A 16,348-nucleotide genomic window follows, 5' to 3' on the forward strand; every position below is an offset into this window, starting at 1 on the left:
ACAAGCATTACCCTGCATTTGTTCCACTATCAATATATTGTTCTGCAAAAGCTGCTGCCATCAAAATTACATGTATAATGAAATCTTTAGACAATCTTCCTCAAAAAAAGTATTTTCTTCTGATCCCAATTATACAAATTTTCTGTTATTGGAAAATGAAGTGCTCATTACCAAGAACACAGAGGATGTCTAATGAAGAAAAACTGGTTATTTATTTCTGCATAATAATCTGTGGTCAGTTAATTTTTGCATAGCAGCTTTGATGTCGTTCCTCATGGCGTAGATGATTGGATTTATCACTGGTGGCAACACAGAATAGAGAAGAGAAACTGTGAGATCCAGAGCTGATGGACAGTTGGAGACAGGCTTAAGATAGGTGAAAGAACCAGTGCTAACAAACAAGGAGACCACAATGAGATGAGGGATGCAGGTTGAAAAAGCTTTATGCCGTTGCTCCTTGGCAGGAATTCTCAAGACTACAGTGAAAATCTGAATGTAGGACATACTTATAAAAGCAAAACAGATGGTGACTAAAAGGAAACTAAATGCAAGAACCCCAGCATCATGGAAGTATGAATCAGAGCAGAAAACTTTGAGAAGCTGTGGTACTTCACAAAAGAACTGGTCAATGATACTGGACTTGTAGAAGGATAAATGAAACATGTTCCCAGTGTGGAGAGCAGAGTAAGGGACACAGCTGAGCCATGCACTGGCTGCCATGTGGATGCAAGTAGTTCCCTTCATGAGTGTCTTGTAATGCAGAGGTTTGCATATGGCAATGTAACGGTCATATGCCATGACAGTGAGTAAAGCAAGATCAGCAGCACCAAAAACATGGAAGAAAAAGACTTGGGCAACACAGCCAGAATAGGAGATGGCTGTGGTATTCAACAGATAATTGGCCATTGACTTAAGGAGAGTGACAGAGATGGTTGAAATGTCTAAGATACACAAATTCATCACAAAGAAGTACATGGGAGTGTGAAGGTGATTACTGACAGCTATGACCACAATGATGAGAAAGTTTCCCACCACGGCAGCCAGATAAATTACCAGAAATACCATAAAGTGGAATATCTGCACTTCTGGAGGATCAGAGAATCCCAGGAGAAGAAACTCTGTCACAGTACTTTGGTTGGACATTTTATTTCCAGCATGTTGGTGAAAGCTGTGAAGGGAAAGTCAAAGATTTTGATTGACTTGATGTTCTGCTCCAGAGTCTCCCCACCATCTGAATTTCACAGTTGCCCTAAATACATGTTGGTCACTGAAGACAAAGTGCATGAATCCTGCAAGATGGACCAAACTGTAACTCAGAAACAAATCCCCCAGTAATTATAGTTCCATATACAAAATACATGTGCATGCCTATCTATATATAATATACATAGGTATGGATACATATATCATATATATGCATGTAGTCTACATATGGTTTATATATGCATATTATGTATATTGTAAATATGATATGCTTATATGTAAGTATACATGTTTATATAAACAGTCCATGGTTCTTGTCATTATCTCAATACATATTTGTGCTCATACATATACACATACATACCTATTTTTATATATGCATGAGATCCCATAATCTCTGTCATGAAAACCCAGTGCAACATATATTTTCCCTCAGAAATATATCCAGATAGAAACATGAGTCCCAACATGTCTACAGTCATTCAACACGGTGCTTTCAGAGTATTTATCCTAATCCCAGCTAGACCTGTTGGGATATTATCTTTTATGGCGTGTGACTCATCAGCCTTTGGTGGTGAGATACTGGTGCCTAAATGGAGTCAGAAAGAACCAATTGAGATGTCCTGGTATGTTGCCTCTGGGACTCCACTTTCCCGAAAGTGGTAGGTAACCTACAATCTCATGCAAATGTATCAATAACCTTAGGGCATCTCAAAACACACTAACCACACACATTTAAGCATCTGACTCCCACTGTAGGATGATTTTAGCAGGAGGCAGTCTCCTTTGATTAGTGGAGAGAAAACATCAGAATGGATTCCTGTGACCTCTTGTGAATGTCCTACCTGACGATGAACTGTAAAACCCTCTCTCACTGCCCAGCCTCTCCTCTCCTAATAAAAGGAGGACAACATGATTAATCAAGACCTAAATGGGCAATTTTAGATGTCAAAGTTAGCTAGGTCCACATCCAGACCTAGGCCCTCACTTTTCTTCTCAGTCAGTGATCCACCCATCTCCAGAAGATGATTCATCCTGGTCCTGTTGCACACATCCACTCTCAGAGAGAGAAATCTTTTCTAGTCTCTCATTATTTTTTCCAAAATGTTGAAAATGCCTGCAAAATGAACTTCTTTTAAATTTTTTGCAGTAGGAGTAAATACAGAGCTAAATGCTCCAACTTTGTTCAATTTCTATGATGTTTCTTCATTTTCTATTAACCACATTACTGTTACTACCTTGAACTGAAATAGCAAACCTAACATGTTGCCCCTTTTGCATGCATTTCCAAGATGTGAAGCCTCTGTTCCTCTCAAATGGAACTGTTTTGTGAATGACTCAGTAATGAATCATTTGAGACACTAGAAATGCTGCTGTGCTGTCTAGGTGTGAAAGATGCACTCACCGCAGTGTCCTTATACCTTAATGCCAGGACAAACTTCAAGACTCTACAATATACAAATCAATTTACCTTACAAAGAGCTGTGTACACCTGCCTCACAGCTCCACTGTACAAATATGATCAATGCTGTGAGAAAACAGTCTATTAATGTCTCTCTCCAGACTTGTGGGAATAGCAATCTGGAGGCCTGCAGAGAAGCTCAGAAGCACAGATGCAAAGCTAATCCCTGGTGCATTCCTCAGCTGCAAAGTCAAAATGGACAACTTGCTAACAGAATGCTTTTCATATAATGAAAATCCAATTATGGTCTCAAGTAGAAATTTAGATGCATCTGCACATATAGTAGGATGTGGGTTCATAGTACACTGTTTGGCACCAGAGCTGACTGTCTTGTTATTGTAAAAAAGGGAAGAATTGCTTCTTGATATGTTAAATTGTAAAGAAATTCCTGGGGGGGGGCTAGGTTTGGTGTTTTTTTTGGTCCTAGATCACCCAATTTATGTATTTTTTCTCCTTAGTTTCAAAATTCTATCTGATGCAGGTACTTAAAGAAATGTCTGGCATTTTCTGCAATGCCCTTCTGTGACTAGGACATAAAATGAGAATTGGTAGACATCACAAAGGATGCCTGGGCATTTGGATGTACAAGCTCTCTGACACGTCTCAATGTGGCCTCTGTGCCACAGCTGTGCCAGGTGCTGCCCCCGTGCTGGACATAGGTAGTTCCAGGCAGCTCCAGAACAGACCTATGGCAGGGCACATCTGAATCCATCAGCCAAGCTGGTGGTGCCCCCAAGAAAACACTGGCAAGAGCAGAAAACCTCAGACAGGCAGAGGAGGAGGAGAAAAAAAGAGTCCAAGCCATGAACTGCCAGCTTCTCCAGGAGAATGCTGTGGGAAATGGTGTCCTGATGGTCCCTTCAGTAGGCAGCTCTTGAACCCTGAGGTACATCTGGTACCCAACCAAAACTTGTGGCCACTTCACTGCCTGGTTTACAAGTCTCTTACCCTACTCAGGCAGGCTGACTGGCCTCTCCAGTTCCTGCCACACCAGCCACAAGGGCTCAGTGGTTCACGGTCCCCGCTCTGGTTGCCTGCACTTAGACAAGACCCTGATCTTTAACCAACCTTCCACCTCTTAGCAGTCAGGTTTTCCTGTAGGGTTTCAATGATTAAAGCACACCACTGCAGCCAGGAGAGGTTAAAAGGGCACTGGCACAGCAAGCAGCTTCCTGTGAAAGACCCATGCCCAGCTGACAAGGTTAGGTTTTATTGTAAAGATAACACAGGTATTTCAATTCTCATTCTAAGTTGTGTCTGGAGGAGTTCTCAGGGTTTGCAGCTTTTCATCAGGAAATGAAGTTGTCAAACAACTCTCGTGTCTCTCTTGCAAGGAGCCATAGATTGTAAGAAAAGTGACACAGGTCCAACATTAAGGGAAAGGAGTTTTTTCTACCCTCTGCAGGTTGATCCAGCCCTTCCATGTCTTTTGCATCCTTGCAACCTTCTTGAGATTGAATCAGTATGCCCTTCCCCGTGCGCCCTGTAGGAATGATCATACTTCAGGTTTCACATTCAATTTGTGCCTCCTTTGTTTCACAGCAAGGCAGAAAACACAAAGACTTTAAAATTGAGTTAGTGTTTGATCTCTCACAAACATCAATGGAGTGCGAAAAGCTGCAGAAATCATTGTAAATGCTGAAAGGAAGAGGCTGACATGCTTCGAGGAGAAGTAAATATGTTTGAGGTAGGGAGGGTGGCTGTCCAAATGAGCCTTGCAGTCTAGTGCTGGAGGAGGGAGTCTCGTGCAGCACGTATATGTGGTCTGTCAGTTTCCACAGTGCTGCTACAGAAGCACGGTTCCTGCGCTTCGCGTGGGCTTGGGGCTTAGAGAAGTCATTCTCAAATTCATTACAGAGATGGAGTTTCATGAGAACACGAGACTGTGGTTATCATGCAAAGCGCACGGCCAGACAAGTGCACCGACAAGTAGTCTTTTCCTCTCATCCCCTCTGTCCCGCACACGTTTCTCCTCAGGCCACCTTAGCCCTTCCCTTTCCCCACCTTTAGCTGTCACTTCAGAAATTCCATAGTATTTTTTGCACAATCCCAAAATGCTGCTGTTGGCAGCCCATAAGAAGTCCCTTCATCCTGCAGGCAGTAAAATTCCCCAGCCCGCAAGAGGCCCAAATCAAAGACCAGGTCATGTGAGGTAAACTACAGCTCAGAGCTGGCTTCTCAGCTTAGTCATCAACTGGGCTGCTGTTGAAAGACAGTGGCTCTTGCTTCTTGCACAAAGCCCAAAGCCAAGCACAGAGGCAGGGCGGAAGGACCGTCTCTCTGCTCCACCTGTCCCTAGTCCTAACAGGTAACGCTGCTTCCTAATGCACGGAAACCTGGGAGGCCACCCGGCCAAGCTCCCACATTTTAAAAGGAATGAGAGCCAAACACGTGGCCTAATTTTCCGTCTCCTGTGATTTTCTTCAATGAAGGTATCACTGCAGCTCTGCAACTTCGAAGTTTGAATTCAGTGTTTTGGTGAGGGGCTTGTGGGCACAACTGGATGCACGCCCCCTGCCCGAGTATGGAGCCAGACCCTTTGCAGTCCTCAGAAAGGAAGAGGCCTGGACAATTTAGAAGAGTGAAGAAACTCAGAAGATTTCAATACTAAAAGGCACTGTGCTGCAGGAGTGCGTAATAAGGAACGTGAAAAGCCAGGATGGGAACTTGCCCAAGGGCAGCAGGACCTGGAGTCTCACAAAGAGCTTTGTCTTCTCAGTCTTTCACCTCCAACCTCTGCCAAAGCTACTCACTGCTCCCCCATTCACAGGCATTACGGGTGAAACCTTCCCTTCTGATCACAACCAGGGGAGGATGTCTCTGCCTCTGCTGTGTATCAGCTGCACTCCCCCAGCACTCTAAAGGTCTCCTGTGCTCAGTCAGTACTTCTAACCACCACTTGCCGTTCAATTCATTTGCAGCAGTAGAAGGATGTGCCTGGATTCACCTTGCTGAAGTTCAGTCTTTTAAAAGCCATCTGGTACACTCTACTCAACTCATAGCAAAGGGCAAATATTGTGTATTCATTTTCAAGAAAGTGAAATTCCCATTCATGCCTGGGTTCTGGCCCTCTGAGCGCCCACAAATTTCCGGCACAAGCTCAGTCTGTGCTTCCCAGCAAATCAGCCAGGTACCTCCAAGCTGAGATTGCCCTGTGAGTCTCAGGGCAGCCAGTTCCAGGGATGCCTCCAGGTAGCTGGTGTGAGTGGGATGACTCAGCTTTGTGTTCCCCTGCTTTTCAGTCTTTCGTGATTGCCTGAGTGGGTCTTGAGGCCTCTACCACCTCCCATATGCCTCCTGACACATGCCAAAAGAGGCAATACACATTCTCAGTGCTCACCTTTAAAAACATTGCCCTGGTAAGCCGCAACACAAAGCATGTCCACCCTGACACATCTGATATTTTGAACAGAAAAAGGGTGCACGGAACAATAATTCTGTAATGGCACCACCATGCAGGGCCCGGACATGCCCCAGCCCATGTGTGCAGCAGTGTGGTTGCAAAGCCCCATTCAAGAGGTCACAAGACTTGCAAGGTATCTTCTCACTCAGGAAGACACAGTCTTACTTTACAGTTGTTTGAGTTACCAGCCAAGAGAGGAATTGCTGAGAACATCAGCACTTCGCTGGAAACATCAGAATACTGAAGAGGGCTGTGGCTTTGCTCAAGTGTTTATTATCAATCAGTGCCACAGGTTGGTGATGTCTGAAATGTCTCCTCCGTTTGGGTCTGTCCTCCTCTGAGCACACAATCTCACACATCACAGAAAACAAAGTGGCTTGCAGCTTTCTGCTTTGTCTCTTGGTGGGACAGCAATTGTGAGTTTAAAAAGCTTCCAGGAAGCAGATTAACCCAGACTAGATGTCATGCTGGCAGGCCCTAGAAGAATGAAAAGGTGAAAGGTGAAAGCTAGCAAACAGGAGAAGCAGATGTTTTTGAAGAAGTCTGAAAAATCATGAACCAAGTCCTCTTGTAATGCACATTGGGGCATGTGAAGGAGAAGGGGATTGAAACAGTCAGCATGTATTGACCAAGGGTAACACAGGCCTGACCAGTGCGGTTGCCTTCTCTAATTACGGCATTATGGATGGGGCAGGGGGGCGGGCGGTGTGTGCAGGGAGCAGTGAGTGTCATGTACCTTGATTTTAACAAGGCTTTCCACCTTCTCTCTGGGGATTTTCTTCTATTTACGTCTCTTGGACATGAGCCACTGATCAAGTCTGGGGCTACAGTTTGGATCCAGCTGTACCTAGACTCCTCTTTGAGGAATTAAAAAAGCAAGGGGGTCCATTCTGAACCTTGTGACTCAGTGGGAGGGCCTCCCTCTGCCCTTTTGCATCTCCTGTCCCCATAGAAATCACTCTAAAACAAGCCTCACCCAATTCTGCGTGGCACATTTCCTCCATGCAGTAACAGTGAACCTTGCCATCAAACTCTGTTAAGTTGCACTTTTCTTCAAGTCATCTAAATACTGCTCTGTGGCAAGCAGGACCCTAAATCACTCATCTGTGACACTAGGTCAGGATGCTCTGATCTGAGTGATTGGACAACTGGATGGGTAAAAACAGGCTGGATGCTCAGGCTCAGAGTGCGGTTCTGGTATATAACAGGCCACACTCTGCCTGGAGGCCTGTAATGAGTGGAGTACCGTAGGGGTCTACACTGAGGAGAGGTGGACCGAACTGGACTTGTTCCGACAGAAGAGGAGGGCTTGGCGGGACACAAGAGCAGCTTTCCAATACCTGCAGGCAACCACCAGGAAGATGGAACCAGGTTCTTCACAGCAGTAAATGGTGGCAGCATGAGCGATAATGGGTAGACATTAATAAATGAGGAATTAAATAAAAGAAGTTCAGGCTACATGTAAGAAAAAACTTTTCCACCACAAGAGCAGTGAAGCATTGGAATCAGTTGCCCAGAGAGGCTGTCCAGTCTCCACCCTCAGTGTCAAGCACCTTAAGCGCATTCCCCATCCTGGAGATCTGACTGGCCAGGCCCACAGCCAAATTAAAGCCAGGGCAACTGAGGGTTATGTCCCTTCCCTCAAGTATCACGGTAGTCAGTGCTCTCAGGGAGGACTTCAGAGAGGCCTCAGCCAGGGCTGCTCCCCTTCTCATGGCAGCTGCTTTGAAGAGGAGATTCTGACTCTGGTCCTCACCTGAGCTCCAGCTCCAGCTGTGTCTCAGCCGTGTAACCTGCTGGTCTGGACCTGGGTGCACAGACTGACTTCTCAGGCTGGCATCAGACTTCTTGTCACTATGGATTTGTCAAGTCATCTAGACCCTCACCTTACCCTGGGTGTTATCCCCAGGCTTTCCTTCTTGTTCTCGCTTGAATACTGTGGGACTGGGACCTTTTTGACAAAGCCAGTTCTTCTGCCTTCCTTGTTATCTCTTGGCTACTGACTCCCTTTCACTCAGGAAGTTGCCAGATATACAGGGATATTCAAGACCTGACTGAATAAAGCACATGGCAATTTTGACCTTATAGCTGACTCTGCTTTGAGCACCAGGTCAGAATAAATGACCTCCTGAGGTCCCTGCTCACCTGCATGAGTCTATCACCTGGTGCCATCAGTAAACTCCAGTGTAAAACCAACACATCTTTCACTAGTGACAAGAACATTAGTGCTCAAGGTTGTGTGTCTCCAGTAGGTCCTGTGCCTTAGGTACTCTGACAGGTGATTTTTGATATCCCAAAGGCACCTCTGATGGCACTCAACCCCTCTGATAAGGACTAGGACCTGTGTCTGGCCCTGTTCAGATCTCACTGTTCCTATCAGGGGACAGGGAAAAAAAGAAAAAAGCTAAAACCAACCCATATCTAGGATCCAAGGAGGCTCTCGCCAAGGCTCTCCAATGAGATATACACTCGACTGGAGATATCCCACTGCTCTCACTGCTGCTGGAGTACTGTGCACTCTGGGTACTCTGAACAAGAGCAGCTCCAATTTTTGGAGGAGATGGTGTCAAAAATGAGAGACTGTAAAATGAACCGCACCCAAACCACAGTCTGGGGTTTTGAAGAGCAGAAACAGCAAATGACACAAGCTGATAGCAGGCTGAGGTTTCCTGTTTCCGCTCCAAACTTCATATATGCAGATTGCCATTCTGTACCTGTCTCCTGCCTGGCCATAGCAACTGTTTTGGCTCTTCAGGATAGCAGGAGAAGATGCTACTTCTCCTTCTGCTCACAAGTGCTTTTCTCCTTGTCTCATGGGCTGGGGCTGGTGAGTACAGAGAAATGGGATTAAGAGGAGGACATGCAAGGGCAGAAATTGGCACTGAGCTGGAATTCTGTCTGGTACTTGCCTTGCCTTTTCTTGTATCTCTACTCTCCTGCTCCAGTGCTATCTCTCAGCTCAGGCCGTGCCTGAAACCAAATGCGCGTTACAGGTACTAGGACAGTGGCACATGTGATACTAACGCTCCCCATCTCTCTTTCAGGAAAGATCATTGGCGGGCAGGAAGCTCGGCCCCATTCCAGGCCCTACATGGCCTATTTATCAGTTGGAAGTGAGTCAGGTAGATCTGAGTGTGGAGGATTCCTGGTTCGCCCACATGCAGTGCTCTCAGCAGCTCACTGTGTGGCTGGTAAAACGTAAGGGCTGTCTTTCTTGTATGGGGGATTTTTTCAAGTCTCACACAGTCATGGAGAGTCACAGGCCTGGTCTGGGGTGAAAGAGTACTCGGTGTCTCTTCAGGCACAGCAGGGCTTCCTGTGAGTCCAGCCATCCTGTCACGGAGGCAACCCCAATATCAATTTAGGCAGGCAATAGGCTCCAAACCGATTTATTCTAACCAGAACTGTTTAGTAGACAATCAACTATAAAAGGGATTTTCCAAAATTATTCAGCACTCCAACATTATAAAACACGGGTTGGGATACTGCCTAGGAGTTCAATTACTATACAGTCAATGCAGACTCAAGGGACCAGATCCCAAGCTCTAGAGCGACGATTCAAAATGTGCGTCTTCCCACTTTTACAAAGTGAGGACTCTCAAGGGTACCCAGAAGATTGCCTACCAGTTTGGCAAGTCCTCTCAGTGTTTAAGGAATGTTCCTTAGATGGCCAGGCTAAGGAGGAGATTCTTTGACTGCACAACCACTGCTCTGGGGACACCAACTCAATGGGGGTCTCCGGGGGGCTCCATTTATATTCTAGTTGAATTTGAGCTGTGGTCGTTTGTGGTAGTGGTCCAGAAACTTCTCTCAACCAAGGCGTTTCATTGGTCAAAGCCCCTGTCTGTTGACCACGGGGCATGTGCATGATCATAATGGTCTATTGGTCTAGCAGCTTCTGGTGCTTTTGCGGGCAGGGGGTGGGAGAGAAGGCGGGTCAGGGGAAGGGAAGTGCATCTGCTGCACATCAGACCTCAGCGACTGAACTCCTCAGCAGCATTCTTCTGGTCCATGGTTCCTACCATGGGTCAGAGCTACTGTTGGACAAGAGAGGCCAGTGTCCCCCATTCCCTGATTCCCTTTGGTCTTCAGGATGGGACACCTCAGACGTACGTCAGCACGGAGTAAGGGACTCTCCATTCAATGTGGAAGGAATCCAGGCTACAGAGGGCAACTTCCTGAGAACTAATTTCTGGGTGGGAATATCCCACCACCACCTCCCTCAAACCATCTGCCATGGGGAGGCCATGTAGCTGTAGTCAGTGTAAATGGAACATGTTGGTGTTTCCTGGCAGGAAAGTGAATATCACTGTGACTCTGGGAGTCCACAGCATAACGAAGAAAGAGCTGAGCCAGCAGAAGTTCCACATTGGCCACTGGGTCATCCACCCCAACTATTCACGAGATCCCCTTGCAAATGACATAATGCTGCTGAAGGTATGCGCTCACACATACGTGCTACCTGAGGCATCTCCCTGCTCATTTTTCCGAACCCCATTAATTTGTTCCCATTCCTTTGCCTGCTCTAACCACATGTTCTCTCTGCTTGGCAGCTGAAGCCAAAGGCCAAGCTGACTAAGGAAGTGCGTCGTGTCCCCTTGCCCAGGCACAACGAGCATGTTGAGCCAGGAACTATATGCAAAGTGGCTGGCTGGGGCTGGACATCAACAACACGGGATAAGACCAGTGTGCTGATGGAGGTGGACCTGAAGGTGCAGAGTGAGGACATATGTGAGAAGTCTTTCAAAAGGAACTATCTGCGTGAGTCTATGATCTGCTGTGGTGATGAGGATGGCAAAAAATCAACTTCCCGTGTACGTGTTGTTTTGGGCTCCAAGTTTGGCATGAGGTTGGGACTAGCCAGTCAGGTTGGTTCTCAGGTGGGAGATGAAGGGGATTAAAATTGAACGAGATTCTTCAGGATGATGTGCTGCGGCTCCTCTCAGGAGGTCTGAAGCTGACGTGCTCCCTGAGCAAGGGTGCTTTTAACATGCCTGGGCATATTCTACCCAGCCCAGCCACGGCCCCAGCAGGCTGCAGATCTCGTCTCGCCTTTGTGATATTCTCCACACACAGTGGGATGGTTTGGATATTTCCACGTGTCTGAAGTAGCAGAAGATTCTTCTTTTCAGGGATATGAAGGCAGTTTTTGCTCCAGACCTGAGCTGCTTCGCAGACTGGCTTAGAGGAGTAGTAAGGCAGATACAAGCCCTGCGGAGCTGGGCCTGGAGGGAGACAGTTGAAAGAGGAGGGAGGCAAGAGGGGCAGTTTCTTCCTTAGGGTGGGGGAAGCTGTGCTCTGACATGTCTGACCCTACCACTCCTTTTACCCCACAGGGTGATTCCGGTGGCCCTTTAGTCTGCAATGGGAAGGCTCATGGCATTGTTTCTTATGGACACGGAAATCGCATCTTCCCTAAAGTATTTACCAGAGTCTCCTATTTTGAGCCCTGGGTACGTGAAGAGCTGAGGAAGTTCGCACTCCAAGACCTACCTGACTCTCCCTCCTCTTACTAAAATGCTCAGTGCCCCATTTCCACAACCTGCTGATGCTTAGAGGCTTCCAGGGGCAGCTCAGATGGGGTCAGCAATGCCCTCATGGCATAGGCACAGGCTTCTGTGCTAATGAGGGTCTCCAGGCTAAGGTAAAACACAGATTCACATGATTCCCTTCCTCCCACTGCTGCCCAACAGTGCCACCTCCTGCTCTGCTTTCTGACCACCAATAAAAGCATGTTCAAACTTGCTCTGTGTGCAGCCTTCTTGGGAACAGGGTGGAAAGTCTGAGGGTGAGAATGAGGGGAATTAATGCAATGTGGTAGTGAGCTGATACCAGCAGGTTCTTGTGATCTTTCATGTACAGGTTACCAAACAAAAGAAAGCTATGCTGTGTTATTTCCCTTAGTTGCTGTTAATGACAAAACTCCAAAGGATGCAAAGCGTGATCAGCAAATCTGAGGGACAAATGTCCACTGAAAATTACTGAACAGAAAGGAGAGAGGAATTGATTTCACCAATCCTAGACAAATGCTCTAAGCTGCCTTTGAGATTACAGGGGGTATTCTGAGGTCCTGTTGGCAATTCTACGCTATGAATCCCTCCATGTTAGGGAGACCATCTTTCAGATGACAAATACCTTGAACGTGCTTATTTCTCTTTATTACTCAAAAAGTATATTGAGGCAATCATGTTTCCTGGGGATTTAGGGCCCTTTTAGATGCCCCAGGCTATTCCATTTTGTCTCCAGCTGCTGCTCCAGAAACCATATGGTGCATCTTGTGTTGTATCATCCAAACCATGACAATGACTCTGATACCCTAAAACACTTCTATTTAAGCCATCTTTGAAACTCAGAAAGGTGTTTCCATTAAGATGTTTCTACTATACAGGACCTGAATGTTGTGGAGCCCCTAAGCAGTATCTACTAGCCCTGTTCTTACTGTAGTCTAGAGCATCTAAAGTCACACAAGGTGCCAGTAAAAGGGAGTTCTTCACTAGGAAATCAGAATGCCTTTCCTGTCCCCTAGATGTTCCCTCACTAACTTTTAGGAAAAGACACCAGGTCTCTGAACCACGAAGGTGTCAGACACAGGTATGGTTATGACAGCAATTGGTTTCCTCTCCTGTTCCAAACTCCACTGATTAGGAGCAGGGTTGGTTAACAGTTGTACTAAAGTCAAAATCACATGAGTTGCTTCACCTGATACTCTTTTCCTCTCCCAACTTCTTCCTCTATACCACTATGAACCCCTTAATTAAAATGCCCACCCCTGCTTACCCTTTCTTCATTAGCCTAGGTTTTGCTACTTTTAAGGACTTCTTTGATATTTATGACATGATTGCTCTGGTAATTGATTGTTGATTAGTTCTCTTGAGCTTGTACTCCCCAGTTGTTATCAATAGTGTCCTATCATTTCCCACGTCGCTGTTTTGTGAGCAGTGCCCTGAGTCAGGTCAAACTGTATACACACTGCACATTCTGTCTGCAATGCCTTCTAATTACTCCTGTTGCTGTCTTCTTAGGGTAGACCAGGGATGACCATCTGTGCACGTATCCTGACACCTATTTTGGTTGCCTATACAAAGGTCCAAATCAGGTGCTGAATCCCATCACTGATGTTAGGTAAGATTAGTCCCATTCCAGTCTCCTAAAGTTAGATGAGATGGGTTCCAGTAAGCATCACATGAATTACTAAAACCTGGAAATGTTATGAATTTGACACTATTTCCTTCATCAGTGAGCAAAATATATGCAGTTTGTTTCAGAAAACATCCAGCATTCATCTCACCTGTATGTATGCAACCAAACCAAGCATTTAGTGCTGCCAAATGCCCTAAATGAGGGGCCTAAAACGTGCACAAATTTTTCTAATCAGTTAATGATAGCTCCTCTTCATCTTAAGCAGATAATTAAGATGCCTGAAAATTGCCTTCTGGACCCTTTTGCTCTCTCCGTTCACAATATACTGAGCCTAAAGTATTTCCTCGGACTTAGAAGTCTAACTTGTAGAAATGAATACTACCTGGACTCTTGTGCAATGATTTTAATGAAAACACTTTAATTTATGCCTATTACTATGAAAGAAGCATGAATTAACTCTACAGGTTAACAGGAATCCTGATATTAATCTATCACCAAATATTGAGCTCTAGCAGAGATAAGAGTAGGAGTAAAAATAATATGGAATATTTAAATTGATGAAGTGACTACTTCTAATAAATTAATTGGACAGCACATTTAGAGAAGTTTGCAAGGGCTAGAAAACCTCCTCTTAAAAAACCACTTCAATTGTAAATGGAGAGAGAAGTACTCACCACGCAGATTGAGTAAACCAAATATTCCTGGGAGGAAGACCTTTTGTCTTATGAACAATTCAATTATGTAGCCTTTTCTAAAACTAACCTGTACCCAGAAAAAAGATCTTTTGCATGTGTGCAGGTTACATCTATGTATAACCTGCCTTTCCAAGTACAATATATTTTATAAAAAATATATTTTTTAATATTTCCAATATATTTTGAACTAAATGGTTCAACACTACCTGTCTAGAAGAAGAAAAACAAAAGCCTTAAATTAGTGTCATTAACTTTGTTTCCATTTTGCAATTACTTTAAGAGCTCTTTCTCAGAGCTTTTCCTGTGTGAGTCATTACACTGGTGCTATTTTATTTGGTTTACTCTAGTTTTCTCCCTTCCCAAGATGACATGTGATGATCTCCCTAGAAAGGTCCTTTGTGGTCTTCTGGGAGTGTAATTGTTTGCCACAGAAATGCCTCTTTCTTGGTTTATTCAGTGGACTGGGTTTATGGTTCATTGCAAGAAGTAAAAAGTTTAGACAGCAGTGGAAACGATTCATCTTACACATCTTTAATATCAACATTGTGGAGCTTTGATTTGGTTCCCTACACACAGCTATCTAACGGCAATTTATACCTTGGTGCATCCAGGCTTCTACTACCGTTTCAGAAGGGTTCAAAAATCTCAGACAGAATCCCAAGGTATCTTGCGTGTTACCTATGTTGTGAAGTCCAACAACTGCATGAGCTGCAAAGTAAGGACAGGATTCATCTCAGCTGATAGTCTAAATCCAAGACAGTGATTCACAGACTGTCTTCAGCCAGAGAGCAATATTGATCCCTCCAAAGGGTGATTTATACAATAACTTTAGCCATCAGTCTTAAGAAAAAGAAATCACATTCCATAGGCCATTTTTGGCCATGCACAGAGCAAACAAATGTAACTCAGGTCACCAGAACTTAGGAAGGTTTATGCCATTCTTGTTCTTAGCTCCATCTTAAGCACCCTCATTTTTGAAAATGATGCTGGCTTGAAATTATCAGCCAAGGAGAGTGACAGGGACTTGAAGCACGGATGTAAGTCATACTAAGTTCCAGAGGGGGAAATCAACAGCAGATTTGGCTTCTGGATTTAGGCATCTGCAGTGAACATTTGTGTCTGTGAGGTGGGTGCCTCAGCACCTGGTATCTGTACCTGAGTGCAGATCCACTTAGTGAGGTCAATTAAGCCAGCAGACTAACTGACATGATCAAATGCAGGTGTCCACTAAAGTGATCTGAAAAACTCCCTTGGCAGCAGTGGCTGTGTTGACCAGCTCTCCTCCAAAGAGCTGGGGGATCAGAAGATCAGAACTTGGGCACAGGGACACTGACATGGAAGGCGTCAGAGGTGGGAGGAGTCTATTGCCTGAATAGCGATGTCTCAATATTGACATCTAGTGACATTTTTGCACACTCAGGGATCCCACCTGCCCTCCAAAAGCTGATTCAGGGGGTGAGAAGTTGAGACTATCCTGCAAGCCCTTTGTCAGACTCATTTGAAAGTCTTGAATACCACAGGCAGTCTCAAATACCATTAGACACCTGTGTTAGGGCAAATTAACTCCACCATTGGAATGTGTCTATGCTGCCAGCTCAGGTAGCTGCTTTTCAGTCCAGGGTTGTGTCCCTCTGACATACCACTTTGCAGGAAAAATAGATGGTTCCCAGGTTCCCTTCTGCAGAAAAATGTCAAGGTCAGGCTCAAGATGAAGTCTCAGAGAGTTTTAGTGGCTTCATGGGGCCAAAGGCTGCTCAGAGAGGCTGAATGGATGACAACACTCCAGGGTTGACTTTCTACATCCATTTAGCAAGTTCTTCAGTGCTCTCAAAGCTAGAAAAGGCCACAGAGGACCAAGAGGTAATTTAGGTCATGCCGACAGTAGCCCTGAAGTTAATCTAGACACAGGAAATTCATGTCTTCAGAAAGTTCTTGATACTCCAGATACATGACAGGGACTTTCACAGTGCATAACTAGCACAGTGCTGAGCAATGAATGAAGTACACCAGTGGTCTCCAAAGTGGGGTGCGCAAAAGAATCCATTGGGGTCTGTGTGGTGGATGCACTCGACCCCACCCCAGCCAAACCCACAGCAGTTTGGTCCAGGCTCCAGAGGAGGGAAGGGCCTGAGCCGCAGCCAGGCCAAGAAATCCTTCCAGGAGACCCACAAGGAAGCAGAACAGCAACTGAACGCCCGTGGCTTGTGGGCACAGGGAGTCTCGTGCAGACTTTTCCTGCTGTGTGCAATTTGACTATGAGTCAACCACTTCATTCTATAAATACGACAGCCTGGATGAGCCACTTTGAGCTCTCCCTGCTAAATAAGTGAGCTGTATGGCAATGGTTTTACTACTCAGAGGTCAGTGGATGAGCCCAATTTAAGTTTAGTGTTAATCATTTAGCTGAAGTAAATGCATACTAAATATAATTAATCATCTAGAAGT

At 45.4% G+C, this 16,348-nt stretch overlaps 1 protein-coding gene across 1 annotated transcript; it reads right to left on the reverse strand.

Annotated features, from left to right (window-relative positions):
• Positions 1–207: 207 nt before the first annotated feature.
• LOC135998281 (olfactory receptor 14I1-like) lies at positions 208–1,143 on the reverse strand. The gene has a single exon (XM_065651445.1). The coding sequence runs from the start codon at positions 1,141–1,143 to the stop codon at positions 208–210; it is 936 nt and encodes a 311-aa protein (XP_065507517.1).
• Positions 1,144–16,348: the final 15,205 nt, after the last annotated feature.

The sequence above is a fragment of the Caloenas nicobarica genome, chromosome 24, assembly GCF_036013445.1.
Source record: "Caloenas nicobarica isolate bCalNic1 chromosome 24, bCalNic1.hap1, whole genome shotgun sequence".
Lineage (NCBI taxonomy): Eukaryota > Metazoa > Chordata > Aves > Columbiformes > Columbidae > Caloenas > Caloenas nicobarica.